The 25,997-nt window shown below is 31.4% G+C and overlaps 2 protein-coding genes across 2 annotated transcripts; both read right to left on the minus strand.

Moving 5' to 3' along the window:
- Positions 1-18,524: 18,524 nt before the first annotated feature.
- On the minus strand, positions 18,525-18,965 carry LOC139864468 (uncharacterized mitochondrial protein AtMg00810-like). The gene has a single exon (XM_071853051.1). The coding sequence runs from the start codon at positions 18,963-18,965 to the stop codon at positions 18,525-18,527; it is 441 nt and encodes a 146-aa protein (XP_071709152.1).
- A 1,778-nt stretch (positions 18,966-20,743) lies between these two features.
- On the minus strand, positions 20,744-22,461 carry LOC139864469 (uncharacterized). Its single transcript, XM_071853052.1, has 3 exons — positions 21,949-22,461; positions 21,194-21,816; positions 20,744-21,098 (listed from the first exon to the last, which is right to left on the minus strand). The coding sequence occupies exons 1-3, from the start codon at positions 22,459-22,461 to the stop codon at positions 20,744-20,746; spliced, it is 1,491 nt and encodes a 496-aa protein (XP_071709153.1).
- Positions 22,462-25,997: the final 3,536 nt, after the last annotated feature.

Raw genomic sequence — 25,997 nt, forward strand, 5'->3', positions numbered from 1 at the left:
GATTCGCGTCAATTAGGGTGTCTGTTCCCTAATTCTTAGATTACCAGACTTAATAAAAAGGGGCATATTCGACTTCGATAATCCAACCATAGAATGTAGTTTCACGTACTTGTGTCAATTTCGTAAAACAGTTATAAAAGTTGCGCATGTATTCTCAGCCCAAAAATATAAAGGGAAAAAAGGCAAATGAAACTCACCATACTGTATTTTGTAGTAAAAATACATATAACATCATTGAACAAGTGTAAGGTTGGCCTTTGATTCACGAACCTAAATATATTTATATATTTATGTATTTGTCAATATTTGTCTAATACATTAAGTTAAGTCATAGTGTACCACAATCCTAATGCTCGAGTCTAATATGCAAAGGTCGACAAAAATTAGTTTGACTCAAAATGATTTCCATTAAAAATGATTATTATATGATTTTAAATATCGTCGTTTTATATTTTTAAAAATATTTTAAAAGAATTAATAGAGTAAATAATATAATTCATTTATTAATAGATCGAATTTTATATTAAAATATACTTTTACATATCTTAAGTAATAAAATTTATAAAGTGCATTTAATATCATAAAAATATTGTGATAGATTCTATTGAGGTAATTATATACTTTGTATTACATTTTTATTTGATAAACTAGTATTGATAATAATAATAAGTATCAGTCGTGTTATTTTGTAATAATAATTATTACTATTTTATTAATAAAAATCAATATTTATATTTACTAAAAATGATATTATGGTAAAATGATAATTGTAATTATGATATCTTTAATATTTACGATACTTTTTAATATTAACTTTAAAGTAATAATTTTCATTTAAAATGATAATAATAATGATATTTTATAATAACAATTCTTAATGATAATACTTTTATTGATAGTAATAATAATAATAATAATAATAATAATAATAATAATAATAATAATAATAATAATAAAAATAATAATAATAATAATAATAATAATAATAATAATAATGATAATGATAATGATGTTAATAATAATAATTATAATATTAATAATAATATTAACAATTAGATAAAAATTAGAACAACGATATTAACGACGATAATAATAATTATTTTTACGAAATTTCAATTGGCTATAACTTCTAATCCGTCCATCAGATCCCTTTGGCACCTAAAGGTAAAGTTATTAATTTTTCACTAGCTTTCCAATGACATGCATATCTTACACCTTATTTCATCCCTAGTATAACAACCTTTAAGATTCAACATAACCTATTTAAGGGCAATATCAAATATACAAGCATGCACAATCCTATATTCTCGAGCACTAGTCAGGGATACACTATTAGTAAATAAAAGTTAAGTTATGAGTGCTCACGTATCAATATTGAGGTTCAATATTGTAGAAAAGGTACGAAGACGCGACGTAGATGACAAACACTAGATTGACCTCACGAACACACCCATGAACCATACCCATCACCTCCATGGCTATAACCCATAATTTCCTTAGCCCTATCCTACTCGCAAAACTTGTCTTGAAATGACCCGCTCATGACCTCGTCGTAATATTTTATGTACATTAATACTAATAATAATACTCCTAACTATAAGATTAATAATAATATTAATCTTAATATTAATAATAATAATAATAATAATAATAATAATAATAATAATAATAATAATAATAATAAATATGTTAATATGTGTGTGTATGCGAGAGAGATAGGAAGTTAAATGAATCAGAAAATAGAACACGCTCGATTTATAAGCTTTGTGACCACCTACCCTCCTTTCCATTCATGGGGTCGCATGACCACAAATTCCAGCACATACGCACTAGTTGAATCATGCCGACACTCTTGTTACATCTCAAAAATGCACGAGTATAATGTTTATATAAATATTATTTAATATATAATATATTTAATTCTTAAGATTAATTAAATATTATATTATATTTATGCTCATGGTAAAAATATAATTTTTACAAAAATGACACGGTCGTGGTCTCACGACTCATGTACCACTTTCGATTTTTCGGGCGCACTTTCGTACGTTTAGAAAACTAGCCTTTTACGTTACGTGACGTGTACCTTTTACAAAATTTAGACTTACTCAACAATAAATTACCTTTATAAAAATATAACTTATAAAATTGAGTGTTGTGGTCATTTCCTTCTATAAATTAAAGTCTCGTTGTTTGTCAAAATATTTTATTTTAAATTAAACATTTTGTGACACGTACCTTTATTAATAACTAGACTTAAATTAATTAAAAACTAACCCACTCAGAGTGTAACTTAATATTTTGAGTGTTTTGGTCATTTACTTTTATAATTCATACCCTCGTTAGTTATCGAAGTATATTTAATAACATTAACTTAAACCAAGACGTCTTTTGACTAAATTAAAATATATTTATAGGTTTGAAATACTTTAATAAAATATTTAGATTTTAATTATATTTCAAAGTATATTTGAAGATCGTTTATAATATTATATCCTATAACGTTTATATTTTAAAAAAATATATAATTTCCTTATACGTCAACATTTAGTTTGTTTTCCTTAAACTTTCTAAATAATATAACTATATTCCCAAAGTTTCACTTTCACTCTAAATAATAGGAAGGTTAACTAGTTAACGTTTATATAGAAAGTTAAACAGAAAACTCCACTAACATTTGGCTAGTTCCCGTTAATTGACACATTTGTCTTCACTTATAACTCACTTTACCATTTTCCGAATACGGTTAATAATAAGGGTTACCTAATTCAAAGTGGACCTCATAACAGATACCCTTAATCATAATTCAATGTATCTGATAATTCAATCATTTGATATTATCTTTTAATCTCATCGATAAACTTACATCGAACAAATACATTCATGTAAAGTATTATCTATTCAATACCTTGATAGTATTTATAGGTTCATAAAATAGATCTCATAGCTTATAATCATATCCACTAAACCGTTCAATGTTTTATATAATATATCTCAATTTAATAAACACACATATGTATATGTATATATAATTGTTCGTGAATCGCTAGGCATGGTCAAAGGGTAGTTGATTATATGAATATAGTTTTCAAAACTTTCGAGACTCAACATTACACATTTTTGCTCATCGTGTCGGGAACATATAAAGATTAAAGTTTAAATTTGATCAGAAATTTCCGGGTCATCACATAATAGACCACAAGATTTCATATTTCCATTTCTCATAAACATACGTCCCATACATAGAGACAAAAATATCATTCATATGGATTGAACACCTGGTAACCGACGTTCACAATATACATATAAGAATATCCCCCATCATTCCGGGATCCTCCTTCGGACATGATATAAATTTCGAAGTACTAAAGCATCCGGTACTTTGGATGGGGCTTGTTGGGCCCGATAGATCTATCTTTAGGATTCACGTCAATTAGGGTGTCTGTTCCCTAATTCTTAGATTACCAGACTTAATAAAAAGGGGCATATTCGATTTCGATCATTCAACCATATAATGTAGTTTCAATTACTTGTGTCTATTTCGTAAAACAGTTATAAAAACAGCGCATGTATTCTCAGTCCCAAAAATATATATTGCGAAAGCATTTAAAAAGGGAATAATGAAACTCACGCATATAAATATTGTAAAACAGTTAATAAAGCATTTGCATGTATTCTCAGCCCAAAAATATAAAGAGTAAAAGGGATTAAATGAAACTCACCTAATGTATTTTGTAGTAAAAATACATAGAACGACATTGAACAATGTATAGGGTTGACCTCGGATTCACGAACCTATATCATTTGTATATATATTAAAATATGTAATCATAATCGAGTAAGTTTATATAATTATTATTAATAATATACTTCTTATAGTATTTGATATCTAGATCAATTTAATATTTTTAATTTATGTATATAGTATAACTAATATTTATCGTTCTTTGTACTATGTTAAAATATATATTAGGGTTTATATATGATAACAATATATTTACGTATTATCTGGTACATTCTATATATATATAGTTTAGTAATTATCATTAATAATAATAACAGTATGGTGATATGTTATTTTAATATTATTGTAATAAAAATATATCCATTTGTAATACTACTAGTAATGAAAGGAATGATAATAATAACGATAGTAATAATAATAGTACTAATAATAATAATAATAATAATAATAGCAACTATGAATATAAAAATCTTACTACTAAAGATAATAATGATAATAAATTTACTAATAACAATACTAATTATTATGTTAATAATAATAATGGTTATAAATGATAATCAATGGTAATAATAATAGTTCTAATACTTAATAGTAAATAAAAAAAATATATATATAATAATATATATGATAATATATATATATATATATATATATATATATATATATATATATATATATATATATATATATATATATATATATATATATATATATATATATATATATATACTAATGATATGTGTAATAATAACAATAACAATAATAATTATAGCAAATATAATTATATGTATGATAATAATAATAATAGTAATAATAATTAATATTAATGAGTAATAAGAATAATAATAATAGTTAAATAAATATAGACTACCTCAAAATAAAAAGAATTCCAAACAGCAAAACAGCCCTGGCGTGGCTTGAACCCACGACCTCTCGAAACCCGACACTGCACGTAACCATCTGCACCACCACGTTTTTCTGATTAAACCCAGAACCTAAACTATTTAACCCGATTATCTTGTTTCCCTTATATCTTCATCTTCTCCAAATTCAAAATCGTCCCAGGTAATTAACAATTGAAACCATTAATTACTAAACAATTTAGTTTATTAGATTGTAACAGAAACGATTAGTGATTAAACGATTTACCATAAATGAAAATTTAAACAGAAACAAATATAAAAAAAAAATAACAACAGTTAAAACATCGATGAACACTCAAACCTTGAACTCGAATTCACGACTGTTTTGGCTTATGATTACAACACGAAAAATGTCCTAATTTGCTCCTAGAAACTTTCTTCATCATCAATTAAACTTAAATCTTAAAATCGAATTCGAATTTTTGTCAAGATCAACTCGTTTGACTTTTGGGTTTTAAACTTTGACCCAAAAATTGGATCTCGATATAAAGAATTTAGACATGAGATTTTGCAGTTAGTTAGAGTGACTGATTCCTAACAGAACTGCATTGACACATTTTGAGATTTATTTCGAAATCGAATCTTTGGAAATTATAAACACGAACAGAGCAGTAAAATTGGTTTCAGTTTTTATTCCTCAAATAATTCGACAAATTTGAGTTAATTGCAATTGATAAATGATAAGAGAAGGTTTAATGGATTGTAAAAATCGAATTGATCGAGTTTTAAGGAGAAAGTGGTTCGATAGAATACTTCAGGAATAGATAAGAAGAAGAAAAAAAAATAAACAAGTAAATAAATGAGTACAACCCCTCAACTGCTTTTGTTTGATTGTGGAATCAAATTGGATTAATCACAGAGTGCAGACAAAAGGAAAAATCCACCAGGATATTAACATACTGTACAATTATTTAGCTTTTTGATTTATATAAATATTAATAATTAATAAGAATAAGAATATTAATAATAATAATATTGATAGTATTATTAATAATTATTAATAATACTAATAATAATAATTAATTGAAATAATAATATTAAAGATAATAATATCAAAATAATATTAGTAATCATAAGTGAAGAAAAAAAATAATGGTAATCATAATATTTAAATAAAATGATAATTAATAATAATAATAATAATGATGATGATAATATTTAATAATGATTCTTAATGATAATATTTAATAATAATACCAGTATTATCAAGTTATATCTTTTAAATTTTCATATCTTTATATTATGTGTCATAATAATATTAATAATATAAATAATAATACTAATGTTAATATTAATATTATTATTAATTTTGAGAGTAATACTAACATTATTGATATAACAATTTATGCTTATCAAATCTTATATTTATATACTATGTATTAAATTTATGATACTAATAATACTGATATCAATACTAATGATGAAAGTAATATTTATTAACATAATACTATATTTTAACTTGTAATTATATTTACTAATACTATATATTATTAGTTATCTAATTTTAAATGTTTATATATATTATATATATTTTATCATTTGTACTTTTTAACAATATACATATAGTACAAATTGTGTATAGATATCACATATATAATCCAACTACTACATATATAATTATGTTTTTAAATATCTAGTTCTGTTACATAGATAAATATGTTAATTATATATATTGAAATAAATAAACTCAAAGTATAACCTTATACATTTAATACCTTATTGTCGTTGACAATTTATGTTCGAAATTATTTATCTCCAGTATATATATTCAAAATAACAAGTTTTAGTTATTTGTAGTTATTTTCTATAATAACTAAATCACATAATAGTTCCTTAATAAATTTAATTCCTTATATAATTATTTATATCTACGTTTCAATTTAAAATTAGAGGTTCGTGAATCGTCGGGAATGGTCAAGAGGGCAAATGCATACATGAATACAGTTCAAAGTTTTCGAGACTCAACATTAAAGACTTTGCTTATCGTGTCGAAATTGTATAAAGATTAAGTTTAAATTTAGTCGAAAATTCCCGAGTCATCACAGTACCTACCCGTTAAAGAAATTTCGTCCCGAAATTTGAGTGTGGTCGTCATGGCTAATAATAAAAATGTTTTCATGATGAATATGAGTCAATAATTAAAGTTTTATCACCCTCAGGTGATTTGAATAAAAACAACTCAATTATTCGAAACGTACGAGTGAAATTATCACAAAAAGATTGAAATAGGATAAGTAAAGATTCGTTGTAACTTTTGACAGAGTCAGGGTTGAATTTTGAAAGTAAGATACATCTTAACTTTTGATGTAGTCACGATTGAATTTAGAAAAACAGGATGCGTCTTATCTTTTGACGTTGTTTTGGTTGAATTCCGGAATTTAAGGGATTTGAAGAAAATCTTCGAAATATAAAAGATTTGATTCTCCTGCAAATAAGGAAATTTAGATTTCTATAATTAAATGCGGTGATCTGCCTCGATTCTTCTGTCTGATATTTTCACTATAAATTTTACCTTTTCCGTTCCATTAATCTTCACCACTTCAATACTCAATTCCCAAATTCAAAAGATCGTGAAATGCTTAATCCAGTTCTGATCCTTGTCCTTATCCTGATTATCGCAACAATCCTTCTCCTTTTCCAACTTCCACCGGAGAAATCCGTTTATTTCTACTATGCTTTAGGGATTATTGTATTTATAATCCTCCCGTGTCTTTATATTGTTATACGCACTGATATCCACGGTTTGTAATTTCGGTGTTGTTGTTGGGCTTTATATTTTCTATTATATTTTGGAGCTCTTTGCCTTCTTATTATCCTCCCGTCCTCTAGTAAAGCGAGTAACAGTCCAGAATTCGTAAGTATGAAATTTCGAATAAACATCGTGTTCTAAATAAGAACTAATGTATTAGCACGATTTGATTTATCAAATTACCAGAATCACTGAGAATAGAACTATCAAGAATATACGTTCTTGATATGTTCAGAAGTTAAGCATAATGAAAGAGTTATGTAACATGGCACGTGTTGACGTTAGGATCTGTGAATCATCACGTCCCATTAGAAACTCAGCATGACTTACTGTAATATAATCACATTGATCAAGTGTCATTATATTATACTAACTCATGCATCAGTTCCCAACATTACTTCAATAACATTCATATTTTAAGCTCGAAAGTTTACAGAATATAGAAACTAACAGTTTCTATATGATGTAATACTGATAGCACGAAGAGATTAATGATTTCAGATAAGAATAGTTATAAAAATATCTCCAAAAATATGGAGGATATTTATAATGAAAGATACGATAGTATCTCGGAATATCTAAGATTAGCGGATGATAGAAACTATTGTCTGCAAGGGTTTAGAGTAAGGAGCAAGATATTCACTAAAGATTTCAACGGATCCAGAATTACCTGAATCCTTTGAATATAGGGTTTGGTCCTTGTATTTGTCCTTGGTCTCCTTCGTGGTTAGCTCAATCCGTTTTCCAGTTCCAACTTTTCTGAGCTTTTTCAACATTCTATTCTTTATCATCAAACTTCCGATGATTAAGGTCGTTTACCGTTTTTGTTGCTTCATTCAACTTTTCAAAATTCAGAGTATTGGTTCGCAGACTGGGTGCTCTTCAGAATTTCAGAATGGAAGATCATTATTCTAAGAGATAAATGTTATACATATAACTGTTGATGTAGATATGATGTGAGTTTTCAAACTACTGCTTGCCGATTCTTCTACATTTACTACTATCATATCTGAATCATTGGTTATTGATCTGAGGTGATTTCAAGAGAATTGTGTTTTTTTTTTTTTTTTTTTTTTTTTTAGATGATTAAACACTGACGGTAATATGGTGGAATATAAAAGGTTCCCCGGTAACAATAAAAGAGCATACATATAAATCAAGGTGATAATAAGGTTGTTTCGAACGAAAAGTCGAAGTTGATTTGCTGGAGCTGTGACAAAATTTGCTACTTTGAAAGGAATTACCAAGTTATTTTGGATAATAATAACACTAAAGGAATTAGCACAACTATGTGTTAAACGTTTACTCAGTTTCCGAGAGTTTTTCAGATGCATAACTAAATGCATCAATCTTTTCTTCCGTAGATGAAGTGCGGTTGATTCATCCTATCGATTGAGGTGTTTTCAAGAATCATGAAAGGTTTGAACGCAGATTGTAATTGTGATGATACGAATGGGGTTTAAAATGAAATCAAGTGGCAAACTTGAAGAATTGTTTAGTTTCATATGTTATAATCAATATTTTAATTCATTTTAATTGTCCAGTGTTGGTAGTCCACAGTAACAGTCCAGTAATTCATATATAGTTTAATATATAATATTCGAATTAATTAATAAATATCATGACCCGTGTACATGTCTCAGACTCGATCACAACTCAAAGTATATATATTATTTGAGAATCAACCTCAACCCTGTATAGAGAACTCGATCATTACTGCATATAGAGTGTCTATGGTGATTCCAAATAATATATATAGATGCGTCGATATGATATGTCAAAACCTTGTATACGTGTCCCGATATTTAAAGTGCGTAAAATAAATAACAGAAATTAAATGACGATAAATACAATTGCGAGAATGTAAATTGCGATAAATAAACTGCGATAAATAAATTGCGATAATTAAATGGTAATACGGAATTAACAGTTAGCTAGGAACAGTTAGCTAGGATTTTGTTAGCGTGGATTCTTAATAGAATTTCATATTGTTAATTAATCTGTTTCTAATCAATTTTTATTGTGTCCATTATTTCTTCATTATGCCACTTGTTGGATTCTGATAGGTCAAAATCCAAATATGTAATTGGATGAATATGGTTATTCTGTGGTGAACGGATTTGTATATCGGTGGATGTAAATAGGATAGTATATGACTGTTGAAACAGATTCGAAGAACGTACAATGTAACTTATTAATGTGAAATTTAAATAGTCCTCGGGTATTACCTACCCGTTAAAATATTTTCACCATTAACAGTTTGTACAAGAGAATTTTTAATTACAGTCTTTATGAAAACATATATACATATATATTTTCTTCAGATGTATTTATGGATTTAATGAGTTAATATAATATTAAACTCATTTGCTTTTCGGTTGGAACTAGAATAAATAATCTTTAAAACTTTAGAGATTACATATTCGACATGTCGAACGAAGATCATACTCAAAGTACAGATGATGATATTGAAGCATGGATTGTTGATGGTACTGGTGCTGTTATTGATTGTACTGTTGGTGCCGGTGATGTTGCTGAAGCTGGTACATTTTGCACCATATTCTCCGAATTGATTATTCGAGCGCGAAGTTTGTTGACTTATTACTCCAGGATGATTGTCGGTCGGAACGAGCGGATGAATAAGGTTCAGAATTGTGGATAGGATATAATCTTGTCAAGTTACCCCGGAAATGAGACTGAAAATGGTGTCTCGAACAGGTTCACCGGTAAACGCTTCAGGTTCATTGTCAAGAGGTGAATTCGGTTGGTGGAAGGGATTGCCTTTTGCGCGTTTCCATTAATTAAGTCGACTACGAACCCATCAGATGAATTGATAATGGCTGATTGGTTGATTCATGCCGATGACGCTGTTTTCGAAGCTTAGGTGAACATGTATGTCGGAATAGCTGTCGGAATAACTATCGGAATAGCTATCGGAATCTGAGGGACTCGAACTGGTTTAGGGATTCATCCCGTACGATCAGATGAAGGATTTTTGATAAGAAATAGATTATAGGATATAGATTAGTACCCTGCAGTATATAATTTACATATGCATATATAATACTAAAATCCCATAAGTTACGGAGGAATCTACGGAAGCTGTCAGGCATCGGTAACAATAACAGTTACGCTAAGGTATGAATTAGCAGATATGCTAAGATATAAATTTTTGTCTATACACTAATGATGCAATTAATGCAATAAGATGTGTCTAGACTAAGGATGATAAGCAAGTGATTCTCTAAGAATGATAAGCAGAAAATTTTTGACACAAAATGATAAGCAAAACTTTTGACATGCAGACACGGTCGAAGTCCAGACTCACTAATGCATCTTAACGACTTATCAGTTGGACACACTAATGCAAGACCTGGTTCGCTAAGACCATCGCTCTGATACCAACTGAAAGGACCCATCCTAATCCATCCGGACAAAGTCCATATCGATTATAAACGATTCACAACAGTTGATTACATCGCGAGGTACTTGACCTCTATATGATACATTTTACAAACATTGCATTCATTTTTGAAAAGACAATCTTTCAATACATCGGAAGCTGACGGCATGCATACCATTTCATAATATATCTAACTATAATTGACTTTATAATAATCTTAATAAACTCAACGACTCGAATGCAACGTCCTTTGAAATATGTCATGAGTGACTCCAAGTAATATCTTTAAAATGAACAAATGCACATCGGAAGATTTCTTTCATACCTGAGAATAAACATGCTTTCAAGTGTCAACCAAAAGGTTGGTGAGTTCATTGGTTTATCATAAATAATCATTTCACAATTTTAATAGACCACAAGATTTCATATTTCCATTTCTCATAAACATACGTCCCATACATAGAGACAAAAATATCATTCATATGGATTGAACACCTGGTAACCGACATTCACAATATACATATAAGAATATCCCCCATCATTCCGGGATCCTCCTTCGGACATGATATAAATTTCGAAGTACTAAAGCATCCGGTACTTTGGATGGGGCTTGTTGGGCCCGATAGATCTATCTTTAGGATTCGCGTCAATTAGGGTGTCTGTTCCCTAATTCTTAGATTACCAGACTTAATAAAAAGGGGCATATTCGATTTCGATCATTCAACCATATAATGTAGTTTCAATTACTTGTGTCTATTTCGTAAAACAGTTATAAAAACAGCGCATGTATTCTCAGTCCCAAAAATATATATTGCGAAAGCATTTAAAAAGGGAATAATGAAACTCACACATATAAATATTGTAAAACAGTTAATAAAGCATTTGCATGTATTCTCAGCCCAAAAATGTAAAGAGTAAAAGGGATTAAATGAAACTCACCTAATGTATTTTGTAGTAAAAATACATAGAACGACATTGAACAATGTATAGGGTTGACCTCGGATTCACGAACCTATATCATTTGTATATATATTAAAATATGTAATCATAATCGAGTAAGTTTATATAATTATTATTAATAATATACTTCTTATAGTATTTGATATCTAGATCAATTTAATATTTTTAATTTATGTATATAGTATAACTAATATTTATCGTTCTTTGTACTATGTTAAAATATATATTAGGGTTTATATATGATAACAATATATTTACGTATTATCTGGTACATTCTATATATATATATAGTTTAGTAATTATCATTAATAATAATAACAGTATGGTGATATGTTATTTTAATATTATTGTAATAAAAATATATCCATTTGTAATAATACTAGTAATGAAAGGAATGATAATAATAACGATAGTAATAATAATAGTACTAATAATAATAATAATAATAATAATAATAATAATAATAATAATAATAATAATAATAATAATAATAATAATAATAATAATAATAATAGCAACTATGAATATAAAAATCTTACTACTAAAGATAATAATGATAATAAATTTACTAATAACAATACTAATTATTATGTTAATAATAATAATGGTTATAAATGATAATCAATGGTAATAATAATAGTTCTAATACTTAATAGTAAATAAAAAAAATATATATATAATAATATATATAATAATATATATAATATATATATATATATATATATATATATATATATATATATATATATATATATATATATATACACTAATGATATGTGTAATAATAATAATAACAATAATAATTATAGCAAATATAATTATATGTATGATAATAATAATAATAGTAATAATAATTAATATTAATGAGTAATAAGAATAATAATAATAGTTAAATAAATATAGACTACCTCAAAATAAAAAGAATTCCAAACAGCAAAACAGCCCTGGCGTGGCTTGAACCCACGACCTCTCGAAACCCGACACTGCACGTAACCATCTGCACCACCACGTTTTTCTGATTAAACCCAGAACCTAAACTATTTAACCCGATTATCTTGTTTCCCTTATATCTTCATCTTCTCCAAATTCAAAATCGTCCCAGGTAATTAACAATTGAAACCATTAATTACCAAACAATTTAGTTTATTAGATTGTAACAGAAACGATTATTGATTAAACGATTTACCAGAAATGAAAATTTAAACAGAAACAAATATAAAAAAAAAATAACAACAGTTAAAACATCGATGAACACTCAAACCTTGAACTCGAATTCACGACTGTTTTGGCTTATGATTACAACACGAAAAATGTCCTAATTTGCTCCTAGAAACTTTCTTCATCATCAATTAAACTTAAATCTTAACATCGAATTCGAATTTTTGTCAAGATCAACTCGTTTGACTTTTGGGTTTTAAACTTTGACCCAAAAATTGGATCTCGATATAAAGAATTTAGACATGAGATTTTGCTGTTAGTTAGAGTGACTGATTCCTAACAGAACTGCATTGAAACATTTTGAGATTTATTTCGAAATCGAATCTTTGGAAATTATAAACACGAACAGAGCAGTAAAATTGTTTTCAGTTTTTATTCCTCAAATAATTCGACAAATTTGAGTTAATTGCAATTGATAATTGATAAGAGAAGGTTTACTGGATTGTAAAAATCGAATTGATCGAGTTTTAAGGAGAAAGTGGTTCGATAGAATACTTTAGGAACATATAAGAAGAAGAAAAAAAAAATAAACAAGTAAATAAATGAGTACAATCCCTCAACTGCTTTTGTTTGATTGTGGAATCAAATTGGACTAATCACAGAGTGCAGACAAAAGGAAAAATCCACCAGGATATTAACATACTGTACAATTATTTAGCTTTTTGATTTATATAAATATTAATAATTAATAAGAATAAGAATATTAATAATAATAATATTGATAGTATTATTAATAATTATTAATAATACTAATAATAATAATTAATTGAAATAATAATATTAAAGATAATAATATCAAAATAATATTAGTAATCGTAAGTGAAGAAAAAAAATAATGGTAATCATAATATTTAAATAAAATGATAATTAATAATAATAATAATGATGATGATAATATTTAATAATGATTCTTAATGATAATATTTAATAATAATACCAGTATTATCAAGTTATATGTTTTAAATTTTCATATCTTTATATTATGTGTCATAATAATATTAATAATATAAATAATAATACTAATGTTAATATTAATATTAATATTAATTTTGAGAGTAATACTAACATTATTGATATAACAATTTATGCTTATCAAATCTTATATTTATATACTATGTATTAAATTTATGATACTAATAATACTGATATCAATACTAATGATGAAAGTAATATTTATTAACATAATACTATATTTTAACTTGTAATTATATTTACTAATACTATATATTATTAGTTATCTAATTTTAAATGTTTATATATATTATATATATTTTATCATTTGTACTTTTTAACAATATACATATAGTACAAATTGTGTATAGATATCACATATATAATCCAACTACTACATATATAATTATCTTTTTAAATATCTAGTTCTGTTACATAGATAAATATGTTAATTATATATATTGAAATAAATAAACTCAAAGTATAACCTTATACATTTAATACCTTTTTGTCGTTGACAATTTATGTTCGAAATTATTTATCTCCAGTATATATATTCAAAATAACAAGTTTTAGTTATTTGTAGTTATTTTCTATAATAACTAAATCACATAATAGTTCCTTAATAAATTTAATTCCTTATATAATTATTTGTATCTACGTTTCAATTTAAAATTAGAGGTTCGTGAATCGTCGGGAATGGTCAAGAGGGCAAATGCATACATGAATACAGTTCAAAGTTTTCGAGACTCAACATTAAAGACTTTGCTTATCGTGTCGAAATTGTATAAAGATTAAGTTTAAATTTAGTCGGAAATTCCCGGGTCATCACACAAATCACCGCAAATAATAGGGTCCCACATTTAATACATTTTCTTTTTCCTTTTCTATTTTCTCATAGACGGTCAAACGTTGAAATATTTTTTTTTTGCGGCGACATGTCTCGCCGCTAATAATCGTCGTTAGATATTTTTCCTTCCAAGTTTCCCCCCACACCCCCAAAAAAAATACCGCCAAAAGGCATTCAGTATATATACAGTGTGTGTATATATATACACACACACACACACACACACACATATATATATATATATATATATATATATATATATATATATATATATATATATATATATATATATATAGATAAACATATACCTAGGTTTTTTTTGTTCAAGAACAGTATGTATATATGTTGTATGTATATATATTGTTCTTTGAAAAAAGAAAAAAAGAAAATATATATATATATATATATATATATATATATATATATATATATATATATATATATATATATATATATATATATATATATAATTGTTGATCAATATTTTGTAGTGGTTTTTCGACTTAAAGGAGCACCTTGAAGGTCCTAATGGGATAAAGATAACTAATGGGATCCTTGCCCACGCGGGAAAATTGTACCGATACAAAATGTCAAAATTTAAAAAGTTATTTTGAGATGAGACAAAAGATATGTCAAGACCGCCATTAGGGTGCAAAGTTACACAAAGAGACTGGAAACTTTTTAAAAAACACCAGGAGAATATGAAAACAAAGGAAAGGGCGAAAGTGAACAAGGAGTGTCGATCAAAACAGGCGGTCAAAACTCATCAGGGTAGGAAGTCATTCTCCCAATATCGATATGAACATGTAAGTTAATTTATGTGTAATTTGGATAAACTTTCAACCCGTCTATATATATATATATATATATATATATATATATATATATGTGTGTGTGTGTGTGTGTGTGTGTGTGTGTGTGTGTGTGTGTGTGTATACATGTATATATATTATTGTATATATGTACATTTATTGTTATTAGCTATTTATTAATATTATATACCGTACAGCGTAACCGGGAGACAAATGAACTTGCAAGTTTGATTGACGGGTATAAACGGAACAACACTGATAAAGCTGGAAATTTTCTTCAGGACGACCAAAAGAAAAATATGTAAGTAATTACTTTCACTAGAACGTTAAATTTGTATATAAATTAAAACACACTAAAAGTGTTCATATTTTAACTTAGATTATTCTTGTGTTTTAAATATGCAGGATGAGATGGTTAGAATTCGAAATGAGCAAGTTGGAGCTGACATTCCAATGCCTGGACTAGAAATCATGAATAAGTATTAGGACGATGTTACGGATGGGAGCGTGGTATCAGTCCACGCATTTCTTGCTCCTGCAGGTCCGTTGATACCGCAAGTTCAGCTAGCCATTCAAGTCAACGTTTTTACACCGAGGAAGAATTTAATTCAAAGTGGGAGATGGAACGTGAGAGAATGAAATCTGAGTTAAAACAAAGTTTGGTTCGGGAAGTCAAGCAAGATTTACAAAAAGATTTCAAAAAAACCTTGAAAGAATCGGTGAAAAGTTACATTCAAAAGTTGTTATCGGGGCCAGGAAGTACTAGTGGCGGGTCAAAGAAAAAGAAGGGTAAAGAAAAGGGTAAAGGAAAACAACCAGCCTTCTCGTTGGTGGAAGAAGAGTCGGAGGGTTCGGGAGATGGTTCGGGAGATAGTTCGGATGGTTCGGGAGATGGTGATGATATGATAATTGATGATATTCATGCAAATAATGATCAATCATGGATGGACAAACTTTGAAAAGGAGGCGGGTAGATTATGTAGTTTGTGTTAAAACGCCGAATACTTTAGAACTTCAATATTTGTAGTTCGTATAATTGTTACCACTTTTCGTAAAAGTTTATTTATTTTAGTGTTGTTGGTGTTTATTGTTGTTGGTGTTATATATATTGCTACAGATGCTATTAAATTGTATGAAACATGTTTCGGAAAAATGACCAGAATATCGAGCAGGATGCTGAAAATACAGCAGAATCCTTTTTGCGGGATCAGGTGCCTTTAGCGGCGACTATCGCGGCAAAAAAAAGTTTCTCGCTGCAAAAAAAAAACTGACAAAAAAAACAAATTTTGTTGTCAGTAAACACCCTCGCCGCTAAAAGCTCGCCGCAAAAAAAAAAAAAAAACCTGACAAAAAACCAAATTTTGTTGTCAGTAATTATCCTCGCCGCCAAAAAAGATTGACAGGTCGCCGCAACAGACACGCCGCAGAAAAGTTTTTTCCATTTTCTTTTTCCTTTTCTTAAGAAAAGTGGGCCCACTTCGGTTCGCCGCTAAAACTCGTCGAAAAATATTTAAGACGGCGAACGTACGATGACGAGGTTTTCGGCGGCGACATATCGCCACTTTAAATCATTCGCTGCGAGTTTTTGTGTTTATTGCGGCGAGAAATCTCGCCACAAAAAATGTTTTTTCTTGTAGTGAATGAAATGTAACGAGGGAATCCTCTGCTCATATACATACAAAATTGAAATGAAAATAGTATGAAACTTACTCTGACTTTGTTGAGGATCAAGAAGCTGCAACTATCATAACTTATCAAATGGTTGTGGGGTACTTTACTATGTTACATATAACTAAATGAGCAACTATCATAATTTATCAAATTGTATAATTTATCAAATTGTATGAAACTTAAACTGACTTTGTTAAGGATCAAGAAGCTGCAACTCGAGCAATGGATTTGGAACTTGCCTTCTAATACAACTTACTAACTGATATCGGGTATTCGGATTTTCTAAGTTATCAAATGTGCGATTTTCTAAGAGAAGATCGATTGACGAGAAGCAGTAGGAATGTTGTTATTGTAACTAACTTTTTTGTCATTTTGAGTTGCTTAACCTCAAAATCAGTTGTTAAATTCACGTGATGACTAGATTATTATGATGACCAATGGGGTACTATAGGAATCATATATAAGAGGTTGAAGAAAATTATATTATAGACAAGGAAAACATTGTATGGTTGATATTATAATTAAAGTTTGGTAGCCAAAAGTTTGGTATCCACGTGCAACACTAAATATTATACAAGTCTGCTAGCATCACATTACATTGTTGTTTTAGTAGAGTTGTTTAAACCTACATTGGATGGATTACAAAACGTCACAAAAAAATAAATCATGTGTAACAATATTCATAGAACCCCATTGGTCATCACGTGTAAGAGTTTAATTGTCAGATGCCTTTCATTCCAAACTCAATCGAGTATCGAGTATATATACAAATACATGGGCTTTGCCTAACTTGTCCTACAAGTACAAATCTATTCCATATATATCCATATACACTTTGAAATAGAATACAAGTATAACATTATAGAAGATCTCGGAATATCTATCTAATATGCATCGCTAATACACCCCCGCAGTTTCAGCGGGAGGGGGCCGGATGCTAAGACTGTCTCGAAAATCATCGAACAATAACCGGGGCAGACCTTTAGTGAAGATATATGCAATCTGAAAACGCGAAGGGACGTGAAGAACCCGAACTTCACCGCGTGCAACATTTTCACGAACAAAATGAATATCCATTTCAATATGTTTGGTACGTTGATGCTGAACTAGATTGCCCGAGAGATAAATAGCCGAAACATTGTCACAAAAAACAAGGGTACATCGCGGGAGTCGACAATGTAATTTAACAAGAGATTCCGAATTTAGCATGTATCAGAAACAACATTCGCAACGCCACGATACTCAGCCCCAGCGCTGGAGCGAGAAAGAGTTGGTTGCCGTTTGGACGACCAAATAAACACAATACTCAGAAGTAGAGCGTCTCGTATCGGGACACCCGGCCCAATCGGCATCCGTATAAGCTAGAAGACGACTCGTAGATGATGTATACAAATGTAAACCATAATCAAGTGTGCCCTCTAAATACTGGACGATGCGCTGTAAAGCATGTAAGTGTGACTCCCGTAGATCATGCATATGTAGACAGACCGGGTCGACGACATGAGAAATATCCGTGCGAGTAAAAGTCAAGTACTGTAAAGCTCCTACTAGACTGTGAAATTTGGTCGGATTATCAACAGGATTACCATCGGTAGAGCGTAACTTAGGAGAAGTATCCACTGGAGTATATACTGGGTTACAATTTAGTAATCCAGCACGCGCAATGATATCCTTGGCATACATTTATTGGTTTAAGAAAAGACTATTCGAATGGCGAGTGACGGCAATGCCCAAAAGATAGCTCAACGGACCAAGATCCTTCATGGCGAACTCCCGTGCTAATAAATTGATGGAGAGTCGTAGCTTAACACTCGATGTAGTAAGGATGATGTCATCAATGTAAAGCAATAAATAAGCCATGTCGGGACCATTGCGATGAATAAACAGAGAATTATTACATGTAGAGTTAATAAACCCAATCTTTTTGACGAAATCTACAAACCGTTGATACCAAGCACGGGGAGCCAGTTAAGGCCATACAATGACTTCTTAAGAAGACAGACATGGTTGGGAAATTTAAGATCGCGAAAACCCATCGGTTGATGCATGTATACTGTTTCGTGCAAATGACCATGTAAGAAGGCGTTCTTGACGTCGAGCTGATGAATCGACCAAGAACGTGAAACAACAAGTGCTAGTACAGTGCAAATAGTGTTAGGTTTAACCACTGGACTAAATGTCTCATAGCAATCAACTCCAACCTGTTGTGACCTTCCATCACAAACCAAACGAGCGTTTTAGTGCTCAAAAGAACTATTAGAATGCATATTATGTTTAAACACCCACATAGATCCTATGATATTCATGTTATTTGCCCGCGGTACCAAAACCCAAGTCTTATTATGAATTAAAGCATTAAATACGTCGATCATAGCTATTTTCCAATTAGAGTCAAGTAATGCCTCTATGGGAGTGCGTGGGATAACAGATAAAGAGGTAGATATGGAGAGATTAAAAGGAATTTTGGGCTTGTAAATACCTGACATACTATGAGTATGGACCGTACGAGTTGTTTGTGCTGGAGGAGGTGGGCTTTTAGGAGGATATGGACTAGTAAAATTGGGCTCTGTAGGCCTAGTAGAAGAAATGGGTGGATGCAAATCAAGTTGGGCTGTAGAAGAAGAGTGGGTCATAGGAGGAGTTTGGGCCATAGAGGGGGTTGGTTACGGGCTGTTGGACATGTGGTTTATGGGTTGATGGATCTCGGGCCTGACACAGATAGATGGGTCATCTGTAAAGGAAGTATATGCTGGAGGTTTAGAAGGATTGAGTTTGGAGAAAGGAAACTCAGTTTCATGAAAGATAACATGACGCGCAATAATTATTTTATTATTGGAAATATCATAACACTTATATCCACGATGATGTGTTGGGTAGCCGAGAAAAACACAAGGAGTGGAGCGAGCATTGATTTTGTGTATGGTAGTGGAAGGGAGAAGCGGGTAACACAGGCATCCAAAAACACGTAAATGATCTTAAGACGAATGGCGTTTATAGAGAAAGTGAGTAGGCATAGAGTTATTTAAAAGTTTGTTGGGAAGGATGTTAAGAAGATATGTTGCCATTAGGAGTGCATGGTGCCAAAAATTAAGTGGCATCGAGGAATGAGATAAGAGGGTGCAGATGTTGTTGTTGATAAGGCGGATTTTTTGCCCGCCTTTCCCATTTTGAGAGGAAGTGTAGGGACATGAGAAACTAAAAGACATACCGTTAGTCAGGCAAAAATTATGAAAGGAATTATTATTATATTCTTTGCCATTGTCACATTGAAAGGTTTTTATCGACATGTTAAATTGAGTGTTGATGTGGTTATTAAGAGTGAGAAAGGTTGAATAAACTTGTAATTTATTTGAGAGCGGAAAATTCCATAGAAGTTGGTAAAGTCGTCCAGGAAAAGAACATAAAACCGATGACCGTTGGTACTTAAAATTGAGGAAGTGCACACATCACTATGCACAATGTCAAACGGTAATAGAGTTTGAAGAATCTAAGAAAGGCAATTTTATTTGTTTCATAAAAACACAAGATTGACAAACATTTGTCTTATTACTAGTCCTATTACAAGCAATTGCTTTATTATTTCTAAGAAAAGATAAAATATTATTTCCCGGATGTCCCAAACGGTGATGCCAAAGTTGTTGAGACACGGTAAGAAAACCAGAAGATGATCCAAGAGTGCAGAGCATAGAAGGAGAGAGTGGATAGAGGTCGCCAGTGCTATTACATCTCATGATTGGCGTGTCCCTCGGGAAGTCCTTCATAGTAAAACCAAAGGGGTCAAATTCAAGAGAAACATGATTATCTTTAAGTAAACGTCTAACAAAAACAAAATTTTGATTAATTTCAGAGAGTGTAACACATGTTTTAATAAGAGTGGTTGAGTGAGGGTAAGAAAAGAGGCATTAACATACCCATAAACAGGAATTCCTTGGCCATTCCCTACAATATTTTTATTAATGCTCAAAGGATAATAGGACTTGAGTGTACCTGAGGAGGAAGCCATATGAGAAGTCGCGCCAGTGTCCATGTACCAATTTCTATCAGGTGGATGAAGCAAGAGAGTATGAAACGATGCATCAATGTCTGTAGGTGCATAACTAGCTTGTGAAGCATAAGAAGAGTTGTGGAAGTTGGGCTGTGCACCTAAAATACCTGGGCCTGCATTATTTATCTGTTGTCTATTGGGCCGAGCCCAAATAGAAGTAGGATAAGGAGGAGGAGGACTGGTCCATAGCTGCCAAGCCCATGGCTGGTACTGTGGGGGATAATGATTCCACATCGATTGATTAAACCCTAACCCCCGATTCGAATGTTGGCGCCCTTGTCCACCGCGACTACCTCTGCCACCACGATTTCCAGAGTTCCTACCACCGCCACGCTGGTAATTATCATTGTTTTTGTAGCCTGTATTCGATTGAGAGTAAGTGCTTGGAGATGAGGAATTTTGAGCAGTAGAAGAAGACGGACTCTTATTCGAAGAATTGGAAGTGGCGGCCACAAGAGCAGATTTGGTATGATTAGTAGCGACAGCTTGCTAGTGTTTGCGAGTTTCCTATAGAATCACCATTGGACGAGCCTTGTAAAAATCAGGTAACTTTTTCATATGAGCAATTTGAGATGAAACAACTTCATAGCTTTCGGGAAAACCTACAATAAGTTGTATTACCAATTGACTATTGTTAATAATTTCACCAACATTTGCTAGCTGATCTAACAGAAGTTTAAGTTGTTGACAATATGCAGACACATTCAGAAAGTTTTCCATTCGCTTGGTAGAGAATTGTGCATTGAGGTAAAGCGCAGACGAGTGTTCATTGTCTTGAAAAATATTTCGAAGATGTTCCCAAGAAAGTTGAGCTGTTGTATCAGGAGCTAGTATGGTTTCAAGAAGATCGGGAGAGATGGTTCCATATATCCATTGTAAGACAATGGAATCCAAGCTAGACCAGCCTGCAGAGTTTGTTGTACGAGTTGGTGTCGTGGAAGCATCAGAAGTGGAGGACTGTTCGGTAGTGGTAGCAGGGATTCTATGATCAATGACATCATATGAGCGGCATTGGATTTTAAACAATTCTACCCATGAAGCGTATTTGCTCTTTTCGGTATCGAGAATAACAGGTATGAAGTTCTTTATGTTTGTTACTGAATGTGCAGGATGAAAATTGGATTTATCAGCCATGATACAGATGTCGTAGGGTTAGAGCATGAGAGAAAAAGAGACGAAGGAGAATGATATCGTAGGAAGGCTTGATACAGTCTTCGGTTCTGAGAGATGAGTTGGTTGCTTTTGTAATTTAGTTATCAGGAGGGTTCTCTTCTGGTGGTGGACCAGTGAGTGGTAGAGGCTGATCATAGGTTATTTTTTGTTGATGGTAAGGTGGAAATCAAAAACGGGGTGGGTTACTTCTTTGAAAGTAGTTTCCTCTGGATTGCTAATTATATCTAGGGTTTTGCTGACGAGCAGGGTATTGAATGTAACAGACTGAACCGTCAGGGTTTTCGTACTGAACCTGATATTCTTCTATTGGTGGTTGATTAATACAGTTAGTGCAGGCCTGAAACTGATTAACTTGCTGCGGCTGCTTCTTCAGATCTCCAAGTTGTTTGGCAAGAGAATCCATCTTATCTGTGAGGGTTTTGATGGCCTCTGTCTGAGTGTTGAGCACGGAGAGAGGGACAGATAATGAAAGTTTTTCACCACTGTTCCAATCATGATGATGCATTATCATGTTTTCGAGCAAATTCCATGCTTCGTCTGCGGTTTAGTTCATCAGATTTCCCCGAGCTGCTGCATCAATCGTCATTCTGTAATGCACCGTTAGACCATCATAGAAGGTACAGATTTAAGCTGACCGTTCTAACTGGTGGTTAGGTCATTTCTTCACCAGTGTTTTGAATCGCTCCCTTGCGGTATATAGAGATTCATCTTAACTTTTTTTGAAGTTGATCATGTCATTTTTGAGCTTGGTTTGTTTGGACGAAGGGAAATATTTGGTCAGGAACATGGTAGCCATCTCCTGCCATGATGTGATTGATTCATTCTCCAATCCTTTAAACCACGTCTGTGCATGATAACTGAGAGAGTAGGGGAATAGATATAGCTGGACTATATCTTATCTTACTCCATTCTGCTTATAGGAGTTTGACAAAGACATGAACTTATCGACGTGAGAGTTGAAGTCTTCATTCAGTAATCCAGTAAATTGACAGCCATTTTGGATGAACTAAAAAATGTGATGTTTTAGCTCGAATGATTGTCCTGGTATCTCGGGAAATCGAATCGGTCCTCCTCGACCTTCAATCGAGGGTTTGGTATATTCGATGTGGGTAACTCGCAGTGCCATCGGGTTATTGAGAGCTTTGAGCTTGGCTTCTTTTCGTGCTTTGGATAATATTGACTCCGGATTAGGAACAAATAGGAGAGGTCCCGTATTGGATCAGGTTTGGGTTATACACTAGGTATGCCTTATTATAATATTTTTTTTTTTTTGTTTTTCAGATAAGGGGAAGCCTAGGGGTTTCTAAGGTATACCAAGGATAAACTATGGTGGATGTTTTGGTTCTTACTGCTGATCCCCTGGTATTTTGGTAACAAAGTTTGTCACAAAACTATATTACAAACCCAAGTGGCCAGATCGACTACGGAGAGGCAGGATCCTTTGGTTCCAATAAATTGGAGACTGTTCAAAAAATCCAACAACCAAGTCCGTTTATAATTACCTTTCTTAGACACCACTGTAAGTGTGTTCAACAAGTTTGAATAAAACAGGTATTACCTAATACCAGTCCCCCGCAACGGCGCAAAAAACTTCATCCTACCCTGATGTTCACAAAACGGGCGATTTTTTTTATACGGTGTCATTAGGTCGCTAAATGTCTATTAAGTGATCAACATAGATGAGTGGTTTTAAATTTATACTTGAGGGGCCTAAATCTACTACTCCTTCCTATAGGTGAGTAAGGGAAGTATATGACATAGGGTCGTTCATTTAAGAAGTCAACATAATCGAACATTTCGCTATAGAGTAAACCTAGTATTATTCTAAGGAGTAGTTGGGATATGTTTTGGTTTTCTAAATCCTGAATAATAAGTATAGAGATATGTAAATAAATAAATAAAGTAGTAAACGATAAAATTTGTATTTCATAAAGCTATAGCTAGTGCATGCTATTGCTTTCGTTAGTACGATGCTGGATAGTGTAAATTCGGTTCATGGGTACGTTATGACCATTACTTGTTATACTATCCTAAACGGCCATGTCAAAGACATGTTACTGGGTATTACTGATAGACTTGAAGATTCTGAATAGACAACAACACCACATACCACGGACGCCAGAGCAACACGACTACGTGAATACACTAGACGGGTCATCAATAGGAGCGACTCGGTAAGGTGGCATACTAACGATACTGAAGGTCTAAACTTTCTTAAGCATAGCTAGAATAAAAGCCATATCATAACCGAGAGACGTGATGTTTTCCGATGCTTTCCTTAATGATTGGTAAAAGATCAGTTAGGTTCTTATTTAAAAGAAAGTCAACCATGATGAACACCATGGCCAGATTTACACGTGTAAACTCCATGAACACGTTAGGTTATCTTAACGGTCTAATCCTTTATGAGTTAAACAAACAGTTTCCGAATTAACTAAAGAATCCCTCGAGTGAAGTGCAATGCTCGAGACTGCGTTTTTGTGTAAATGTACATTATCCATACTGAAATCGTTTCAATGGCCATACATAGTAGAGGCATAGAGTACTACAACCGGTATGCCTCCTCATATACATATGATGTTTAAATGCTACTGACTACAGTGGAATAGCATAAGTGAAACAACCCAACCCGTATTTAAACCGGCCCGTAATTTTTTTTCGTTAATACATTAATATTTAGGTCCCAATTATGTTTCCGAAACATCTTAAACACAAATAATAAGTTCAATAAACTTTTAAAACATTTAATACATAGTTTAAACATTTAACACGACCCGACTATTTAAATTTCCAACAAAACTGAGCATGGTGATTGGGACTATTGTGACGATCGCTCCAAATCCATATGGACGAACACGTCATTCATCGATTTCGTTGCGAGGTATTTGACCTCTATATGATACGTTTTGTAAATATTGCATTCTTTTGAAAAGGCACACCATAAATGAATATTTAAATCAAAGGTTTTCGACATCTGATGATTTCTACATATAGACAATCATCGTAATATAATAGTTTACATTAGTACTTCCGTTGACAATGCAGTCAAAATAAGATACATGGTGATGATTTGGTGAATGCAACGTTTCCTTGAAAAATATGTCATGTAAGACTCCATGCATATAGCTTGTCTAACATATAAGCAAATAGCGGAAGACTTCTAGGGAACCTGAGAATAAACATGCTAACAAGTGTCAACACAAAGGTTGGTGAGTTCATAGTTTTAATGTTTTGCATAATCTGTACATAAAGGTGGATCACAAGATTTCAGTTGTTTCATCCAGAAACGTTTATCAAAATATTCTACAAAATTGAGGACCCTGGTAACTAAACTTTAACGTTATAATAAGTACCCTTGTTTTAACATACATGCAACCAACATGTACAATACACGCAATCCAACGTGTACTAACCTCAAATAGCATACGTCTGTTTTATAGTTCAGGCTAGGGTTTCTATACCTGGAACAGACGGGGAGGTCAAGCCCTATGGATCCA

Source organism: Rutidosis leptorrhynchoides, chromosome 8, assembly GCF_046630445.1.
Source record: "Rutidosis leptorrhynchoides isolate AG116_Rl617_1_P2 chromosome 8, CSIRO_AGI_Rlap_v1, whole genome shotgun sequence".
In the NCBI taxonomy this organism is placed as follows: domain Eukaryota; kingdom Viridiplantae; phylum Streptophyta; class Magnoliopsida; order Asterales; family Asteraceae; genus Rutidosis; species Rutidosis leptorrhynchoides.

Coding starts and splice junctions, on each gene's coding strand:
- LOC139864468 (XM_071853051.1), bottom strand. CDS start 18,965: ATGTATGCCAAGGATATCATTGCGCGTGCTGGATTACTAAATTGTAAC.
- LOC139864469 (XM_071853052.1), bottom strand. CDS start 22,461: ATGGCTGATAAATCCAATTTTCATCCTGCACATTCAGTAACAAACATA. Junction 21,817..21,948: donor TTATTAACAATAGTCAATTG/GTAATACAACTT, acceptor CGCAAACACTAG/CAAGCTGTCGCTACTAATCA. Junction 21,099..21,193: donor CAAGGAATTCCTGTTTATGG/GTATGTTAATGC, acceptor TGTTTTTGTTAG/ACGTTTACTTAAAGATAATC.